The 21,040-nt window shown below is 37.5% G+C and overlaps 1 protein-coding gene across 7 annotated transcripts in view; it reads left to right on the top strand.

The window, feature by feature from the left end:
• HAPLN1 (hyaluronan and proteoglycan link protein 1) overlaps nt 1–21,040 on the top strand; it is an 83,583-nt gene that overhangs the window by 47,743 nt on the left and 14,800 nt on the right. For 4 of the 7 annotated variants that reach the window (XM_021939534.2, XM_021939529.2, XM_021939532.2 and 1 more), the window contains exon 2: nt 971–1,096. In XM_021939534.2, the coding sequence (XP_021795226.1) occupies nt 997–1,096 (100 nt within the window). In that variant the 5' untranslated portion in view covers nt 971–996. The other 3 variants (XM_021939533.2, XM_021939531.2, XM_021939530.2) reach the window with 3 other exon arrangements.

Genomic DNA, 21,040 nt, shown 5'->3' with positions numbered 1-21,040 from the left:
GAATCACTTTTGGTCCTTCCAATGACAAACTTTTGGGAGGGAAGAGGTTATGTCCCCTTTTAAGACATCAGTCTTTCGATAAAGGACAGGCGAGTGATGGCTCTGCCTCTTTCACTTAGGACCAGAGCTGTGCCTCCCTGTCTGTTTCAGCTTTTCATTTGCCTAATTGCCCTGGGAGGCTGGCAGGGACGTTCCCTGCAACCGTGGCTCTGCTGACTGCAGAGACCCTACCTGGCACTCTAAGTTGGTGCGTCAGCATTTTAGGTTGAAATGAATGAAAAATCAATCAGGATGACTGCAGTGGTAGCGTGCACAACTCTAACCTAGTTTGTTCATAATTGTCAACTATTCACCATAGACCCAAGCAGTATTTAAGATGGTAAGTGAATCTCTAACAAATGTGCTGCTTCTGCTTAATCGGGCACTTTTTTTTTGTCCTCTTTTCTATTTGGAACAGGCAAGTCTAACCTGCTTAGGAAGCCACATGTAAAATGAATGATGATGTCAAGTTTCATGCAAATATTATCTGCTCTGGCTTCAGATTCAATTTCTAATTAGACCAAGTGATAAACACTCATATAGAGACATAACACATTGCTGTTTTATTAACTTGTGTTGCAAATTCAGAGGCTTAAATGTTTTTAAGGGTCTGTTTATGTTTTTGCCACATCTCTTTGTTACTTGCTGTAATTCTCTGTATCAAAACTACAGGGTTTTAAATTTCTAGATTTACAGTTCTGCAAAGATAGAGTTAAACACTATTTGGACTCTGGCTGCATGATGGTAGCTGGAACTGTTCAAAGCTGCCGTCTTCAGCTCTCAAAGGCAGCTACAGTAACTTTCTGAAAAGATTGGGTTAAATATTTTTACAGACCCATTCTATGATGATAAGGCGGTAATAAGTTGTGCAGTGCAACACTCCAAAGGGCTCCAAATCTCACAAGCCTCTTTGTATGTGATGCTCTCGCAGTGAAGAAGATTCTTTGGGCTATAAAGATGAAGAGTCTACTTCTTCTGGTGCTGATTTCAATCTGCTGGGCTGATCATCTTTCAGACAACTACACTCTGGATCATGACAGAGTTATTCACCTCCAAGGTAAGGAAACACAGCTTCTCTTACCAAAGCCTAATTAATTTCAAGTGACTTAGAGTTGAGATGCTGGGCTAGTGTTTCTTAATTTTAGTTCTGCTGCATTGGCTTTTTCTTTCCCTTTCTGCTAATTGGCAAACGTGTTCCCTGCCTTTTGAGCACTATTGCATTACAGTAGAGTTAAGAATTGAGGACAATTAAAGTTGAGTAGCTTAAGAATGTCCAGCTGCAGTGAGTTGTTGTAATCGTTCAAGGCTGTCAAGTGCAGTTGCTATCTTCAAGTAAAATGGAGGGCATAAAGTTCAGTTAAATGCAAGTCAGAGAGAGAAAATAGGAAGTAAAACTTAGGATATAAGGTCATTCTGTTACAGTAACTGTTTAATCATTAAGAGAAACAGTATAGATAAAATGAAAATTAGACAAGCTATTGTCCAGGAAAAAAGTACTTTACCCTCTTATAATCTGCTTCAGTAAAGCTTTAGCTCCTATAGACCAATACATTGCCCCTCCACATTTCTGTTCAGCGCAGCTGAATCCTAAGCCTGAGAGCTGTAGCAAGATTTGAGGCTGCAGTACAATGCAGCTATTTCCTCAGTCCCAGCTTCAGATGAGGGACATCCTGCATTAAGAAAGCTGAGACTTATGCAATAAGAGGAACAGTTCTCTCCTTGCCCTTGGATGCTGAATAATTAAAAAAGGAATTATAGAACTTAACAGTTTAAGCAGATGATGATAATTTTAGATAAACTCAATCAGGGTACCAGAGGCATGATAAGTTTGCCAAAAGACATAAAACTCTAAGTTATATCTTCAAGGTCAAAAGCGTAGCCTCAGTAAACTGCATTCACTGTGAAAAGTATGACTTGTGAAGGTCAAATGATAGTGTAAATCTGTCTAGAAGTATTTTCCTGTACGTATTATGACTACCAAAATAGAATTCTGAATTTGTCTATGTCCAGCTATTTTAGACACATCTCTTTTAGTTGTGTTTGCTTCCAACAGATTTATTTTTTTCTCTGTTGAACTGAGAAAAGAAATCGTAATCATAAATTTTACTCTGCAAGCTGCTGACTCAGCTGTTTCTGTGATATATAGTAGAATCAGAGCTGTTTCCCAAAGACCATATGATATTTACACGTAGAAATTTCTAATAAGGAATAATACCCTTTTACCTTCTAGTGACAGAATTCAATTCAGCCAAAATAGTAATACCTAGTCATTATTAATAATGCCAGTTTTATATCCAATGCAATAGAAACTTAAGCCGTGGTTTCAAGTTATTAGATGACAGATACCAAGGGTGTATTATAAACTGTGTACAAACCATTTAATCAAAATTGCACTCAGAGTATGAGACCAGTATTTTTAAAATGTACTAACATTTGAAAAATTACTCCTATAAGTCATACTCAAGTTATCTCAGGCAGGAAAACTTCCGTTACTCCAGCCTTTCCATTCCCATCTCCTCTGTTGAAATTTAGTGCAAAGGGATTTCTGACCCAGAATATCAGGATCATCCAGATTATTTGCATACACTGTCCACATTTTTAAAAAGGCTTGATAGTCCACTTCATTTTAATTGTAAATTCATATTCTTAGAAAGTGCAGGCTTGCCTCGAAGAGTTGCTAAAGAGCTTTCAAGTAATAGAACTGTATTTGGCTTGTGGAAATTTAATGCTGAAATGTGATTTGAGTCATAGGATTATGATATTATGCCCATAAACCAAATACCTGTTCTCATTACTTTTTTCCCAACAATTTTTTATGATAGCATTCAGATTGAATTTTCAAATCCCATAGTTCTTCAGAGAAACTGCTTCCAAGTGACCTTCCGTAATTCCAGTTGTCTTTTACAATGCAAAAATAAATCAGATAGCACAAGAATCAACAAAGTAGATTACTTACTTGCTTTGTTGCTTACTTGAAATACTGCATATTTTCTTGTACTTAAAACTTTTATTTATCAAACATAGCCCAGAAGGAATTTTAGGGAGCTGAAATCCTCACGAATTTTTTGAAGAATTTAGTCAGATGATTAAATTAGCTATCTCAATCTCAGATTCTTGAATGGTGCTGATAAGCAGTATGAGCTTCTGTTAGTGACAGAAAATAGTTGAAAATTCACGTTACTATAAAAACATCTTTACTCTCTCCTGTTTTTGATTAAATTTCTATTTTATAGATACCAAGTTCCCAAGGTCTGAACAATATTGGGAAAATAGTGCAAATCATCCTCAAATTCTTCTTGGCTGCCTTGATACAGATGCTCAACATTTTAATGATACATTTTTGAGTTCCATGTGTATGAGTTAGTTAATTATTTTTCTGAAGGCCTCCTCATAATGTTGTTGGGAGAGGTTTTATAGATATATAGACACACAAAAAAAGTTTAATCTGGATATTACAAAGAGAGAGAGAGAGAAACAGAGAGAAGGGAAAAAAAGCAGATGACCAGTAAAGAAAATAGCAAGTGTAGACCCCTATGCAAAGTGTTTCTAGTGAAAAACATTTCTCTGGTAATGAAAAAAATCTCTCCCAGCTTCCCATGGAAAAAGACTTAGCTTTAGATAAAAAGTTCACATGCACTAATCCATTTCCTTTCATTTTTCATTGAAATAATTTGGTCATACAGGAAAGCAAACTTCATTTGTCCACAAAGTCTACTAAAAATATGCAATCGAGATATTAGCTTGTATATAACATACTGTCCTCAATGTAGGCAATAGTTATCTTCTCAAATACTTCTACAGGAAGAGGGGCCACTGTTAATACCCTCTCTATACTCTAAACTAATGGATTTTGTTCCTCATGTCACAATGTGGCTACTTGACTTTTAAATCCTTTGAAACTTGAGACCATTAGGAAGAGTTTTATATGGAGTATCAAATCACACAGAAAGAATAATATTTACAATATTTGTATCAGGTCCAAAAACTTTGTGTAGCCTTTCAACTACCAGTAGAATTTCAGAGATGAAGAATACACTCTCTAAAACACAACTTTTTAGAAGACATTTATAGATAAGAGAGAAATGTTATGACCATTTGCCCATTAACCAATATACAAAGCAAAATAGATGAACATGTAACTGCTTGACTTCATCAAGGTCAGAGTCAGTGCTTCCCGCATCTGGTGTTCAAGCAGATGTCTTCTGATGACAAGTTTGAGTCTTTCCTGTAATGCCACTAGCTAGCTTAGACCTTGGAAAATTTACTTAATCTCTCCAAATCCCAGTTACCTCATCTGTAAAACTGGGCCTAATGCCTGCTTATTCCACAGAGCTTTGTGAGAATTAAATGAGAAAATATGTGGCAAGTGTTTAGTACAGTGCCTGGTTCCCAAGAGCTGATACTTATCCAGGTGGTTGTTATCATTATGTTTATTGCTTCCTCCCTGTTATGGAAAATTGATTTTTAAATAGAAAACAGACTACAAATACTGGTCAAAAAAAGTCATACTTTTCAAAGTACATTTGTTAACAGAACCATATCATCACCTTAGTTCTTTTTTTTTTTTTTGAGACGGAGTCTTGCTCTGTAGCCCGGGCTGGAGTGCAGTGGCCGGATCTCAGCTCACTGCAAGCTCCGCCTCCCGGGTTTGCGCCATTCTCCTGCCTCAGCCTCCGGAGTAGCTGGGACTACAGGCGCCCGCCACCTCGCCCGGCTAGTTTTTTGTATTTTTAGTAGAGACGGGGTTTCACCGTGTTAGCCAGGATGGTCTCGATCTCCTGACCTCGTGATCCGCCCGTCTCGGCCTCCCAAAGTGCTGGGATTACAGGCTTGAGCCACCGCGCCCGGCCATCACCTTAGTTCTAATAACGTAAACATTTTATAAGTTCTTTTCTTTGCCTTCTTTAATTTCACAATTTAAAATTTCCCCATTTGTATTATTTTTATTTTTATTTTTTGAGATGGAGTCTTGCTCTCTCACCCAGGCGGGAGTACAATGGCTCAATCTTGGCTCACTGCAATCTCTGCCTCCCAGGTTCAAGCAGCTCTGATACTTCAGCCTCCTAAGTAGCTGGGATTACAGGTGCCTGCCACCAAGCCCTGCTAAGTTTTGTATTTTCAGTAGTGACGGGGTTTTGCAATGTTGACCAGGCTGGTAACTCCTGACCTCAGGTGATCAGCCCACTTCAGCCTCTCAAAGTGTTAGAATTACAGGCGTGAGCCACCGTGCCTAGGCTCCCCAGTCACATTAAACATTATCTGACCATTTTTACTTTCCTGGTAGAAATTAAAGCTTTCCAAACATAAATAATATTTTCCCTTAATGTACTTACTATGTGAGCACAGATCCACTACTTTAAATTTTTGTAAGGAAGAACAAGAGGAAATCCCAGAAATGAAAACTGTGTCCTTCTATTTAATAAGTAAAAGTAATGGTCACTTTTGTCAACAAATAAAACAAGTAGGTTTGCTTAAAGAAGAAATTGCCAGAAGCTTGTGTCTGTAAGTAGAAAAAAATAATGTCTATCCAGAACCACTGGCAGAAGTGCACACTCCTGTTCACTGTTCCTCCTCCTGCTGTGTGTCCTGAACCTGCCTCCCCTTCTTCAGATCTGGCTCAGTCCTCACATGGACTTCCTGCTAACATGCCTCCCTCCCTCATCAGATTGTCTCTCAGCTTTATAACTAACTCCAACTATACAGCAGTGCCAGGCACATAGTGGGTGCTTAATATATGTTTGTTGATTAAGTGAGTGAGCAAATGAATGAAGAATGTAATGAGATACTTCTAAATTGTCACTACCATAATGAGCATTTGTTGAATGCTGTGACATCGCTGGCATTTAGCAGCACATGACACATTGTGTGCACTTAATGAACGTTAGCTAGATGACTGCTTTCACTCCGTAATGTTGGCATCAGCTATATCATAGTTCACACAATTTAAGAACTTAAAAGGACTTTGGTGGAGATGGTCTAGACCAATCCTCCAATTCACGAATGAAGAAATCAAGATTCAGAGCTTTGCATTGCTTGTCCCAGGCTACCTGGCTGATAAAAGTCTATTTATCTGGCTAACCCCATCCTTTTTGTCAAATCTGGGCTCATTTCTCACCTTTTTAATGAAGTCATCCTGACTACTGCAATCTGTCACCCGCTGGTATCCTAATCTCTCTCACCCTTCTTTTCTTTCTCTCTGTAGCAATGGCTGTATACTCTACTTATTTTTATGTAATTGTTTGTCATCTGTCTCTACCACAAGAATATAGAACAGCTTTGCAAAGGCAGGAATCTTTGTCTGATGTATCCCAGTCACATAAACCCAATAACTGGCACATAGTAGGTGATCAATACATGCTTGCTAAATAAATCCAGGACCAAAATCCAGTTATTTTTTCTAATCAAGTTTTGGTTCAGCCTTTCCAAATCCCAGGAAAATATTTTCAATTCATGGAATGAGAAGCAGCAGATGAACAAGAGAATTATGAATTTGGGTAGCAAATTTTGTTTGGTCTTGTGCATGGCTCCCACATAACATGCAGCATCTGATACTCCATGAGAGTCCACCAAAGACAGGTTGCAGCAATCTTCCTCATGCATGTAGGCAGCTTTGAAGAGTATTGGATTTACATTTGGTCACTGCAATGCTATACTGTTCCTTATGTAATAATTGCAGAGTTGGGATTTGGTGGTATAAAATGTATCACAAGGAGGAGGTGAATTTAATAATGTATGATCACAAACCATCTGCACAGCCAAAGTTTTATGGAAGAACTGGATATGTGTTACTCAGTCTTAATTTTTGTCTCCCACCTAAAACTTATTTGAACTCTCTGAGTCTGTTTGGAAAAGTTAAATCAATTTATTTTTGTCTTTTTGAGGCAGAATATCTTATTTGCAGTCACCAATGCAAAATCTACAAATACCAGGAAAAATTCTGCAAATATTTCATAAATCATAGGGGGAAATGTGTGTGTGTGTGTGTGTGTGTGTGTGTGTGTCTATATATATATATAGAGAGAGAGAGAGAGAAAGAGAGAGAGAGAGTTAATAATTCTGTCTAAAAACTAATAGCTATAAAACATCAGAGAATTCCATCATGGAATTATAAAAATTAGCACACCATCCATATTAGATAACTAAATCTAAAATTTCTTATCAATTTACCAGAGGGCATGAAACCAAAAATGATAATAAGAACCTACTGCATTAAACATAGACTTGCCATTTGATCAAACTTAGAATATCACCATATTAATACAATAAATGAGCTTAAAAGTAAAGAACAAAAGTATATATGTAGGAATATACATACATATGTAAAAATACTCATATATTGCACCCATGCGTATACACCCATAGACAACTTATTTATTCAACAAATGTGTTAGGCAATTATGTGGAGGCATTAGGAATATAATGACAAAACATACAGTGTCTGCCTTCAACAGCTTATAGTCTAGTGAGAGAGACAGTCATTACTAAGAATAAAGAGTTATTAATCATGGTAACAGAAATATATATTTTCTTACCAACTTTGCTTCTGTCAGTATGCATAATTGCTAGCCCATTCCTAGTCTTCTTTGCATTTGTGCGTCCTTTTGAGAAAACAGAATTCAGCCGTTTGCTGAACATTGGCCATCTCCATGCAAAACACTGGGTTATTCTCCGTGGAAATATAAACCATCTCTTCAGTGTGTTTACTGACAATATTATCAAGGCAACAAGCAAGCAAGAAAAAATAAAATAAGTGTTAAATGAAGGTGCAAATGTAGAGAGAAGAGTAATTAGTTACCAAACTAAAAGAGCTTACTATTTAGAACTTTGAACCATATCCATTAAATGTTAAATCACTTAATAGAGCTGAACTCATAAAATACATCTTAAGAATATTTCTAAACTTGATATTGAAAAATCTAGAATGCTGAATTCTATGTTATTCTGTGAACTATTAAAGCAGTATTGTTCTATAATATTTCCAGGTATAAAAGCTTGTATTGAATAATCTTTGCAGGTAGCAACAAATTCATACTAAACAGACATTGCTTTCCCTGTGTCATCCTTTGTGCTGTAATCAGCATAGTATGTGTGAAGCCAATGATTATTTGGAAACTCTCCCAAATACCAAGAAAACCCTATTAAATAGTAAAGGCTTTCTCTTTGGTTGCAGCTCTGCAAGAACCTTGACTCAGCTAAAGAACTAACTATAGCTTAATGGCTTAGTGTTACAGTGATTTCAACACGATGATGCTCTGATTTTACCAAATATCAATAAATAATAGTTTTAGATTCTTTATTGATTATGTTCTTTATTTTAAGTGGAAAGTGGAAAATTACCATTTTAGAAGAGTCTTTTGGAATACAAACACCAAAATGCTAACAAATTAAAATATTCAATCAAGAGGTTATCACACTAATAGTATCAAGGGGAGAAATGAAATCTTTTTAAAAGAAATATTCTTATTTCCAATGAAAACATTAAAAACATAGGAAATCATTCAAAATAAAATTACTTCAAAAATATTTTGTGTATTTTGTGTTGTCACAGTACACTAGCCCTAGACTTGTCTGCCTTCAAGAATGATTATCAAGTAGTCAGTACAAATGGTACCATTTTAATCTTGGCTTAATTCAACATGTTGGTTACTTGACTTCACTGTTAGTCAGTGACTAATCACCACATCTAAGGTGGGTGGAGTAATTTTTCACATGCTTGCGGATTGTGCTGTGGAGTGTATTGAACAAAATAAATTAAATAAGAATTCTGCCTACCTTTTCCAAACACTGTCGACTCAAAAGAAAAACAGACATTTTGGATTTGGAAAACCCAGAAAGGCCGTAATCCATCAAGTATAAAACTAATGAAGTATGTTAGAACAAGAAGCATTTTACTACAGTCAAGAACGGAGACTCAGTAAAAAAGTAGGAGCAAAGAGTCCTATCTTATTTCTAAAGAGGGATTGAAAGTTCAAATTAAAAATGCTTTGAAAATATACCCTTGAAGAGAGGAGATTTCCACTTCTAGCTGAGTCTATTTGAAATGTTGCTTCCCTCCCTGCTTTAGCTTGTTCCTGGAAAGTATTGGAAATTATGTTTGTCTTTTTGGCTCAGAGTTACTGAAGCGTAGAGAAAGAGCAGGTGAAAGGAAAGACATGTAAGTCAAAGATATGTGTAATGTAGCCTTTATACATTACAAGATATATGACACAAATATATTTTCTTTGTAGATGACTATATTTGTTCAGAATGATTTCATGATTATCTATGACTAATAATATTGCTAGCAAAAAATAATGAACACTTTTATACAAGGCTTTTTGTTCTCTTTTTTTTTTTCTTTTTGGTTTCTTCAGCACAGAGAGGTAAATTATAAAGTTTTAAATTTTCAAATTTTCTTCTCCAGTATTACATGGGTTATGAACAATTACTTCTTACTTTATCTTGAAAAATGTTGTCAATTATGCTGTCAGACTTTAAATCTGCAAAAATCTGCATATGATTATCTTTATATCCTCATTTTGCTTTGACTTTTATCACAGTCATTAACAAAGGGTCCTAATAGCTTAAAGTATGGAAGCACTGAAAAGCTGATTAGATAGTTAATGCTTCATTTAAATGTTTCTGTATAAACAGAATACCTTATTCTAAAAGATGCATATAGTAACAGCATCTTATAGACTTCCCAGAATATATTAAAATCAAAGTGTGTTCCAAAATAAAGCTTCTTGAACTTCGGCCTTTTTTCTTATAACTCATTATTTGGCTTACATACATAATTGAATAAATAAATGAAAACAAATGTACATATAAATAATAAATATAAAAGTTATTTTTGGCAAGGCACAGTGGCTCACATCTATAATCTCAGCACTTTGGGAGGCCAACGGTAGCAGATCACTTGAGTCAGGAGTTCAAGATCAGCCTGGCCAACATGGTGAAACCCCGTCTCTACTAAAAATTCGAAAATTAGCCAGACCTGGTGTCTCATGCCTGTAGCCCCAGCTGCTTGGGAGGCTGAGGCAGGATAATCACTTGAACCCAGGAGACAGAGATTGCAGAGAGCCAATATTGCGCCACTGCACTCCAGCCGGGGTGATAGAGTGAGACTCGGGCTCAAAAAAAAAAAAAAAAAAAAAGTGTTTTTAAGGGAAAAAAGACTGTGAAAGAGCACTGAGGGGGCAGTGAGCTCAATGGCGTTCATTCGCCATTGAGGACTAGTGTGGGAGGTGCTCTCTAAGCAAGGACATCAGCCTGAGATCTGAATAATGAGTGGGAGAAAGTCATATCAAAAACCAGAGGCAGAGCATTCCAGGTAGAAAAAGTAGAAAATGCAAATTCTCTGAGATTGGAATAGGCTATCAGGCCTTGGGCTTTCAAACCAAAAGAAGCCCAAGAGACTGCAGCCCGTCAGAGTGGAGGTTGTGCTTTCAGAGAGTAGGCAGGAGGCAGACCACAGTACTTTATAAGTGGTCCAGAGTACAGAGTTCAGACTTTATTCCAAAATCATTTGAAAATGTTTAAAAGGTTTGAGCAAGGGGTGACACAATATGATTTACATTTATAAAAGTCCATGTGAATAACGGATTACGGGGCGCCAAGAGTAAAGGCGAGGCTACCTTTTAGGAGGATCTTGAGAGTTCAGGTGAGAAATCATGGTGGCAGGGACCAGGATGGTAGCAGTGGAAAAGGATGGAGATGAACCAATTTGAAAAGAAAAAAAAAAGTGAAGGAAGAAATGGCAGCAATTACTGATAGATTGGATGTAGGAATTAAGGGAAACAGACACATCAAGCTCAGCTGCTAGAGTTTGGCATGAACTAAAGAATGGATGATGGAGGCATAAACTAAATTGAGAAAGACTGGGAGAACAGATTTGGGCAAGGGACAGGGGACTCAAGTTAGTTATTTGTCATTCAATATAGGACCAACAGGAAGATGAGTTTACTAGTTTCATGCTCAGGAAGAAGTATAATGCAAGAATATTTTGGAATCATCAGCACATAAGTGATATTTATCACTATGGGACCAGATGAGATTACCTGGGGAGGGGGGATATGCAGGCAAAGGGAAGAAGACAGACCTGGTATGAGTTTTGAAGACCCCCAATACCAACAGCTAGGATAAAGGAAAATGCAGAGGTCACATATTCACTTCCCAGAGTCTGAACCTTGATCACTGATGTGTGGAATTACTTTTCTCATACGATGTTTTAAAAATTTAAATTAGTTGCAAGCACTTGGATATAGGAGATTTTTGCATTAAAGATGCATTTCTAGCCTCTGTTGAAAAATCCTAAGGCCTGCTATTTTTCAGCTTTCGTCCTCATAGGACAGCATCACTGGGAACCTGTATCTGCTGCCTGTTTAGAACAGGGCCTGCGCTCCCCACAATAGGTACAACCTTTTCCACTCTTTATCATCCTCACCATGCCCAGATGCTCACTTCACTCCCCTCAGCCTTGCCCACCTGGGCATTTGTGTTTGACTTACCTTTTGTTTTGTTTCAGCACTAAACTTATTACCTGACCCACTGAACTTATTACCTGACCCACTGTAGGCTACTGACTCATGTTTGTTAGGTAAAAAAAAAATCACAGTTCCTTTTTTATCCTCTATTGCCTCCAGGATTGACTCCTGTAATGGTATTATCTTGACGTCTTCTTTACTAAGTGAAGATATTAGCCTTATCAGTGTATACAACCAACAGTGTCATTCTACAAATTACAAATTACTTAACCTTACACTTCACCACAAAGTGGAAGTGGTCTGAGCGGAGACAAGTAGAGTTGAGCGCTACGCCTTTACCACATAAAGGCACATTTCCAGTAATTAAGGAGTGGTAGATAATTACAGCCTAATGAAGAAGAATGACTCATGCTAATGTTTTGGTTTCTCCATATCCTTTGAAACAAACCTCTAATATAGTTAAAATCCTGAAGAGTATGTTTATATTAAGAATGTCACTCAACACATTAGTGAAATATTCTAATTTTATTTCGTTTTCTTGTGTTCTTTAATCGTTCTATAATTATGATAACCTGGTTTGTGTTTTCTAGGTCTAAAACATAAAAATTAAATGCTAGTTATTTATCCATAAATCTTTGATAATACAGATAAATTTAAATTCTGAAAATTATTAACCAGAGCAGGCAACTCTAAGTTGACAAAGATACTAAGATTATTTTTACTTCTATAACAAGTTCCATCAGAATTAACAATGATAACAATAGTAATAAATTAATATTAACATTTAAAATCACTTACCATGTGTATTTCTCATAAAAAGTTCATTACCTGGGTCATCTCATTAAGTACTCATCACAAGATGGTATAAAGATGGTTAACCAGCCGGCCATGGTGGTTCATACCTGTAATCCCAGCACTTTGGGAGGCCAAGGCAGGCAGATCACCTGAGGTCAGGAGTTCAAGACCAGCCTGGCCAACATGGCGAAACCCCATCTTTACTAAAAATACAAAAATTAGCCAGACATGGTGGCAGGTGCCTATAATCCCAGCTACTTGGGAGGCTGAGGCAGGAGAATTGCTTGAACCTGGGAGGCAGAGGTTGCAGTTAGCCGAGATAGAAGTTGCAGTGAGCTGAGACCATGCCATTGCACTCCAGCCTAGACAACAACAACGAAACTCTGTATCAAAAAAAAAAAAAGATGGTTAAACTCCGAAATTGAGAGAGGTTATATAGCTTGTCCCAGGTCACGTGATTGTTAGGTGGTGAGGATGAGATTAAATGCAGGCAGTGCTCCAAACCCATACATGAACATACAGCAATATCAAAGCCTTTTCATGGCATCTTTTGCATGACACAATAGGTTAAAATGGTCCCCATTTTATTCCATTCAATTTATATAACTATGTTTCAGGAGAAATCACTAAGAAAAAGAAAGTTTGGTCTTGGGCTTTAGAGAAACTTTTCTGACAGGCCACCATTGTAATTCTTAACAGGGGTAAGAGGAGCAAGGAATGGATGGCAGCTGCAAATACATACATTCCACACCCACCCCAAAGACAAACTCTCTGAAACTCCCAAGGAAATAGAGGAAGGGGCAGATAGGATTTGAATGCTATTGATATAGGTAGATATAAATGTAGATATAGATGGATAGATACAGGCACAGGTATAGATATAAATGACATAGATATAGATAACAAAGACATGGACATAGGTGGAAAGATAGTGATAAGTTTGTTTAAAAAGGCTTCTAAAATAGTAGTCCTGAAATGCACTCCTGCCTTGCTAAGAACCGTTAGATTAGGCAATCCTCAAGAGTTGATGAGATGTGAACTTCTCAGGTACCAGTACTTTCTAGGAATTGCCTTCTGGAAGAGCACAGTAAAGAAGACAGTGTAGAAGATAGAAGCTGTTCTGTACACCTGGCACACTTTGGACATGTAAATGTTTGCTAGTAAGAGTCAACCTGAGCTGGGCACTCACTGTAGAGCAGGCACCAAGTTAAGTTCTTAATGTGAATTACTTCCTTTAACCCTCATAAGAGCCCAGGGATGAAGATGACTTACTTCCATTTACTGATGAGGAAACTGAGGTACAGAAAAGTTAAGTGACACAATGTAAGGTATAGTCCATATGCTTAACTAATACTCTATAACTGCTGAGAAAAGAAATGAAATAATGAATGTAGAAAGGCAGAAGCCACAAAGAACTTTATCAACAGAACAGAGCTAGACTTCTTCCTCACACTCTACTTCTTCCTGCTAGAAAAAACGATTCAGAAAAGAGAATTAAGAGGAAACAGAATATTTATCAGGATATTAACAGAGTTTCTGGTGTACATCTCAGAACAGTGATTTTTAAACTGTGCTCAGTTGACCTCCTAGAGCTCCTTGGGGCCTCGTGATGCCCATCTCAAGCAGAGAGGCTCACATTTATAAGATTACATGGAAAAGGTTTGTCTTAGATATCCTTTGGTATTGAGCAGTTTCTCATCACATAATCCATTTAGCTCTAAGGAAAGAGAAGATGATGGATTTGGTCAATACCTACAAGAATGCTTCATAGCATATCACATGTGATAATGCATATCTCAACAGGAAGGCAAAACATGCTGTTTGAGAAATTATAAAAACACAATTTAGCTGCAGATTGATAGGAAAGAGCAGAGCATGAAGACTGTACAGTGGGTACAGAGAAGGTAGCCCCTGGCAGGGTTGGGAAATGGGCTGTATGGGAGGAGTACGATCTCGTAGCCTGTGAGACCAAACAGCAGGGTCACGATGATGAAAAACAGCACCAATCACTTTATATCAAAGAGCAATCTCCCCTTATCCTATATTCAGCGTTAGGTTTTTTCCCTATATGGTTCAAAACTAGACAACAATTACTATCTTTGGCAATAGTATCTTTAAAAAAATAGGGAAATGCGATGAAACATGTATTTCATATTTTAAATACATGTTTAAAGATCACATTTTTAGTAAACACAGCAATAGGTATACTGAGAAAATAAAATCCTTCAATTATAATAATATAATATAATTATGGCTACCAGCTTCTTGTGTGTATTTCCAGAGACTCTAGATAAACGGTTTTTGTTTGTCTATTTGTTAATTAAATTCCCTCAACTTCTACACTTGTTTTTATAAGATTTTTATTTAGTTTGTGCATGGGTGGTACATTCACAGGGTTCAAAATTATTTTACTATGGAAGTGTACATGTGAAGATGTCCCAAGCCTTCCTCTACCCACTTTTCCCCACAGCTTCTCATAGTCTACCAAGGCTGTTAGTTTCGTGTGAATCCTTTCAGATATACTTTATGCCAAACTACACAAACTTTTGAATTCTCACAAATGGTAAGAAGCACGCATATTCCTCTGTATCTTCAGGTCAAAGTTTAAACTTCCAGGTGAAAGCAAAGATGTGCCAGAGAAAAATTCCAGATTTTTTTTTTTTTTTTTTAAGACAAAGTCTAGCTCTGTCACCCAAGGCTGGAATGCAGTGGTGCAATCTTGGCTCACTGCAAACTCTGCCTCCCAGATTCAAGCGATTCTCCTGCCTCAGCCTCCCAAGTATCTGGGATTACAGGCACACACCACCACGCCTGGCTAATTTTTGTATTTTTAGTAGAGACAGGGTTTCACCATATTGGCCAGGCCAGTCTTGAACACCTGACCTCAGGTGATCCACCTGCCTTGGCCTCCCGAAATGCTGGGATTACAGTTGTGAGCCACTGCACCCAGCTCCAGGTTTCAAATTCAAATCAGGTAGGTGAGGGCACAAGGCAAGAATGAGATCATTTTTCTACTACCCTTCTTACTGTCTTCCCTTCTAGAGGCTCAAGATCCTCTGCATTCAAGAATAGCTAGGAAGCAAGCTAAAACTTGGTCTCTGATAAAAGTAATGAACTCTTTGAAAGAAGAGTAAAGGCTGGATGCGAAGGGAGGGGGTCAGCATGGATGGGGGTGGGCACCTGGAAAGGTTTCTGATGCGATCTGATTAGACACATTAGAATCGTGACCAAAAGATAGGTTCTTCTGACTCCAGGTGAGCAGTTTCAGGAAAAATTAGATTTCTTCCAGTCTGAAGGAAACAAAATAATTATAAAGTTAAAGGTTAATAAGTAAGGCACTCTTTATTTTCCAAATTATGTGTCCTACAAAAATGTAACGTGTGAAGTACAATGAGAGACAAATGTTTAAATTGCATATTCTACTTAAATATGGTGTCTTTAATGTGCGTAACTATTTTTATAAAGTGTGTTCATTTTAGAGAGGTAGTATGGTGTAAAGCAAGCTCAAATATCCATGTTTACTGACACAGCTAGGTCCCAGCTGTATGCAGCACTAGTATATTTCAGTCACAGACACTTATTACATTAGGCACTATGTTGATGCTGGAGAAAGAACGTAAACAAGGTAGAGTGATTGTTTGCAATAGACTATGGTAAGCACAGTGACGGACACAAATCCATCCTGGCTGCTCATTCTCCTGCAGGCTTTGGCTACATTAAGGAAAATAACAGCTTCCAAAGTGTTAGTATTACACATCCAATTTCACCAAAGTGTTAACAAATGTCACAAAATAAAGTATTTTTAAACCCTTGTGCATTTTTTTTTTTCATATAACTCATTATGGAGCTGACAACTGAGTCTATGTCTATCAGTTTGGAAAGTCAGAAAGAAATTAACTTTCTGTTTGGGATGATGAAAAGTTTTGGAAAGGGATAGTGGTGATGGCTGCACAACAAGGTGAAAGTAATTAATGGTACTGAATTACACATGTAAACATCGTTAAAATAGCAATTTTTAAAATATATATTTTACCACAATGGACAAAATTAAATGATGGTGGTAGAGTTTTTTCTTGAAGAGATTTTTTTTTTCTTTTTCTTTTTGAGACAAAGTCTGACTCTGCCGCCCAGGTTGGAGTGCAGTGGAGAGATCTTGGCTCACTGCAACCTCCGCCTCCCGGGTTCATACCATTCTCCTGCCTCAGCCTCTCGAGTAGCTGGGACTAGAGATGCCCGCCACCGTGCCCGGCTAATTTTTTGTATTTTTAGTAGAAACGGGGTTTCACCGTGTTCGCCAGGATGGTCTCGATCTACTAACCTCGTGATCCGCCCTCCTCGGCCTCCCAAAGTGCTGAGATTACAGGCGTGAGCCACCACCGCGCCCGGCTGGAGAGATTATTTTTAATGTTCTTATTTAGCCATCTTAAACACATTCCCCAGTTGGATTTATTATTATTATTATTATTATTATTATTATTATTGATCTAGGAAATCCAAAAGTCTCAAGGCTACTTCATCCATACACCGGTGAAGAAAGTAACCAACATCAAGACTGGCTATCTTGCACCATCCTCAATTCATTTTAAAAAGATAAACTTATTTTTTAACATTGAAATTTTGATTTGTATCAGGGAGGTTCCCAAGGGCTTCACTTTCAAAATGAGTGGTGTAAGGACCATGAGAAGGGAGGGATGAAAAAGGCGGCTTTCTAGTGGGAAAGGCTCTCTGGAGAGGAGTGAGGAAGCCCCTGACAGCTGATCATCCCTGTCCTTCTCCAGGATGGCTCCCAATTTCATGTACCGTCATCGTTTCCCATGATGATTCATACAGTATATAACTACAAATGACCTAAGTTTAAAGTGTGACTTTGTATGGATTAAAAACATAAACTTTGTGACTCACACCTGTAATCCCAACACTTTGGGAGTCCGAGGCAGGTGAATCACCTGAGGTCAGGAGTTCTAGACCAGCTTGGCTAACATGGTGAAACCCCATCTCTACTAAAAAATACAAAAAATTAGCTGGGCATAGTGGTACACACCTGTAATCCCAGCTACTTGGGAGGCTGAGGCAGGAGAATGGCTTGAATCTGGGAGACAGAGGTTGCAGTGATCCAAGATAGTACCATTGCACTCCAGCTTGGGCGACAAGAGTGAAACTCTGTCTCAAAAAAAAAAAAAAAAAAAAAGCCAAAAACACACATAAACTTTGATCCAAAGCACCCTTTCCTTTTTCCTGTCACCTAGATTTCTGTGGGTATGAACTGCCAAACAAATTTTTATGCTTTTATTTGGACTAAGAAAAATAGGCAGTGGTTCAATGTCATAGTTTTAAATTGTTTTTCTTCTCCAGTTGTGTTTGTCCTATTGTTTAAAAGTCTTCATCTAAATTTCATAGCAAGTATAAAGATCAGTTGTTTGCTTAGGCCATTTCTTTTATTATTTGGTGAAACTAAATGATGTCCTCTGGATTTCACAGCAGAATTTGTAAGATAATAACGAGGCCCCAGCGGTTCAGTGAGTCCCCATTAGTGTTCTCACCAGGCCCTGTTGTTTCCCCTGGAAACAACTCTGAGCTTTGAAGGGCATCAGATCTTTCAAGTCATTGTCACTAATGGAAATGGGGAAATTATTTACCTGTAAATTGCACTTTAAAAAATTTCTGTCCCCCACTGGACATCTGCAGTTTCCCCAATTTCAACATTCAGCCTCATTTATGGACAAAATTAAGCTCTTCAACACTATGCAAATGTTTATGTGCACCTTTTCATACTGAAAGGGAAAGGAGAAATGGACAGTTGTATGCTACATAGTTTTATTAAAAAAAAAAAAAACAAGCAATACTTATTCTAATGATCAAGGTTTATTTTTATCTTTTGCATTTCAATTGCTGTGCAACAGCCTGCTAATCAAACAGTTCTTTTTTTTTTTTTTTTTTTTTTTTTGAGACGTAGTCTTGCCGTGTTGCCCAGGCTGAGGTACAGTGACGCAATCTCAGCTCACTGCAACCTCCGCCTCCCAGGTTCAGGCAATTCTCCTGCTTCAGCCTACTGATAGCTGGGACTACAGGCATGCACCACCATAAAACTGCAAGCTCAAGATTCTCATGAGGTAGACTTATCAGAGTCCAACAGCTAAGGCATGGGAGAGCCTGCAACAGACCACTTCTCCAGCAATGCTCAGTGCTATATAGTCTGCAGTGTAGATCTTCTAAAAGCAAACAAACAAACAAAACCATTATTCTCAAGGCCATTTTTGGAGGTTTAGCCTAAGGAAACTTAATGGCCTTAGTCAGTAAATACATTACATATCTTTGCTAGGGTTCTTTGAATTTCAGTCAAAGACTTCTGGCATCTATTACCTCAACACACACACACACACACCCCAAAACAAATGAGAATGGTAGAATTTTATACATTTTGATAGGCTTGTTTAAAAAACTATTTTGGGTGAGGGTCAGTGGATGTTTGGTGTCTGCTTAATTTTCAACATTATACCATGCAAGTCATCCTCTAGTCACAATGCTGGAGTAGAAGTAAAACACAAACAAAATCAGAAGCCTACACTTCTAAAATACTGCAAGATGGTTTACAGTTAACCACAGAAAAAAATTAGAAGTCTGAGTCCCTTATACAAGAGTTTTGATCTTTGCCTTAACCCTTTAATTTATAAAACATTTAGACCTTGTGTTCATTCTGGAACCGTTTATGATTACACTGAACCTCCCAATTTTCCAAGTCTCCTATTTCCAAGTCTCACAGGTGGCATTTTATGTATTTACTTTTTACTCCACATGATTCAAAACTTTATAAATAAGTGAAATTATGGAAGACTAATATATGACAAAACTATGCTCTATATTGGGCAGTATCTTAGTTGGAAAATACTGTGTAAAATCTATGCAGTAGGAACAGTTTAGTAGTCAGTGTACACTTCATATTGGTCAGCCATTGTCCTAAGCCCTTTATGTGTATTAAGTTAATTGTATATTGTAGGTAATAGTATCTGTAATTCACATATAAGGAAATTAGGGCTTAGGGGTTGCACAACTTGCCCAAGGCTACAGAGCTAGTAAATTGAGGAAGTGAGGTTAGACCAAGGTCGATGTCACATTAGAGCCCTTGTTCGCAACTTGTATAATATCCTCTATGCCAGTGCATTTGGGCATTATTTTTGACTTTTAACCAAACAACTTGAAAGAATAATGAAACTGAGACCTCTTGTAGCTATGTGTCTTATCTAAACTATGTTCCAGTATGGGAAGTTTCCACCCCCAACCCTTGCCCCCCAGAAGATACTGGTAAGGAAATGTTTCCTATGACCCTCAGGCATTACTGAGAAAACTTAGTCGACAGCACTTTTTCCTCCTCCTAGAAAGAAGACACTAGAGATGTTTCAGTAGAACTTGCATGCAGGCATTGTGGATATTGCCTGGGAAAAATTGTATGTAGGGTAGAATTACACAGATTTATCTTTTATATCTTGAGATTCTATGGTCCTAAATAATGAGCTCAAGAATGGAATATAAAGGAAATGCTTAATGAGCTGGATTTGTGATTCCTCTTAACTAAATACTAAATGAAGCCATTATCCTTGCATTTCGTTATCTATTCAAAGTGAGGGGTATTGATGGCTTTGCTAAACTTTTCAGCTTTTTGAGGCTTGGAAATCATTTATAAATGAAATGATATGCTCATTAAAAATATTAATTCTGATTGCTGTGTGATAAAAAAAGAGATGCTATGTCTATTTTTTGGACACTTTCTATTTTAAAATCCAAATCCTATATTTGCCATTCAATAACTGTGTGTCTCAACATGGCTACTCTTCTCGGTGACCTGGACATCTTAAATGATTCATGGTGAAGGATTATTCAACACCTATCTGCCCACGGCAGGAGGTCTGTAGAGTTGTGTGAAGGGCAGCTTTGGCAGCTTTGAAAGCTGTGTATGGACACAAAGATATCCATATCCAGGAAAACTTATATCGCTTTCTCATTTTCAAATCTTGCACATCCTCAAGAGACACTGTCAAGGTCAAAAGCACAATGTGCTAGCCAGGGGGAAACCCCAGAGAAAGCCAAGATCTGAAAATAACAGCTGGTATGTAGAAAACGGCAGACCTGCTGACTTGGCAGACTCAGGATATTGTGGTGCTCTTTGGAAGGCAATAAAGTCCTTGGAGGAAAACAAAAGGACAAGGAAAGGAAAGGCGGAAGTAATAAGATAACTGCAAAATAAGACATAGCAGAAAGCAAAGAGAGAGAATAGAAGGATATTTAAGGGGGTAAAGAAGGAAATAATTATTTGGTTAATTGGAAAAGAAGTATAACTTTGGATATGCTTTTAACATTCAAATTTTGAGGAATACATTTCAAAATCTTCTGGAATTTGTCAAAAGCGTTTACTAAAATTACCTTTGTCTAATCTTTCTGTGAAAACGAAATACATATTTCCTGAAAGGTTTCAAAATAGCCTAACGCAGGTGTATACTTGACTAGAAGTCATAAATGTGAGGATATTCTGAGTTCTTTGGCCAGAACAGTACAATGAAAGTGAATCATGTTGCTTCATATTTTGCCTGTAAGTACAATACAAACTTACTGTATTAGAAAGCCCAGCTGGGTTTACCTTACCTTGAAATGTTTGGGTTTATACTGATGAACCCGTCATGCAACTCTCTCACTTCTCTTGGTCTTGTTTCTATTTTTTTGATATGTAAATGTAGAAGAAAAAAATTGAA

The sequence above is a fragment of the Papio anubis genome, chromosome 5, assembly GCF_008728515.1.
Source record: "Papio anubis isolate 15944 chromosome 5, Panubis1.0, whole genome shotgun sequence".
Lineage (NCBI taxonomy): Eukaryota > Metazoa > Chordata > Mammalia > Primates > Cercopithecidae > Papio > Papio anubis.
This window is presented reverse-complemented; position numbering and strand designations above follow the sequence as displayed.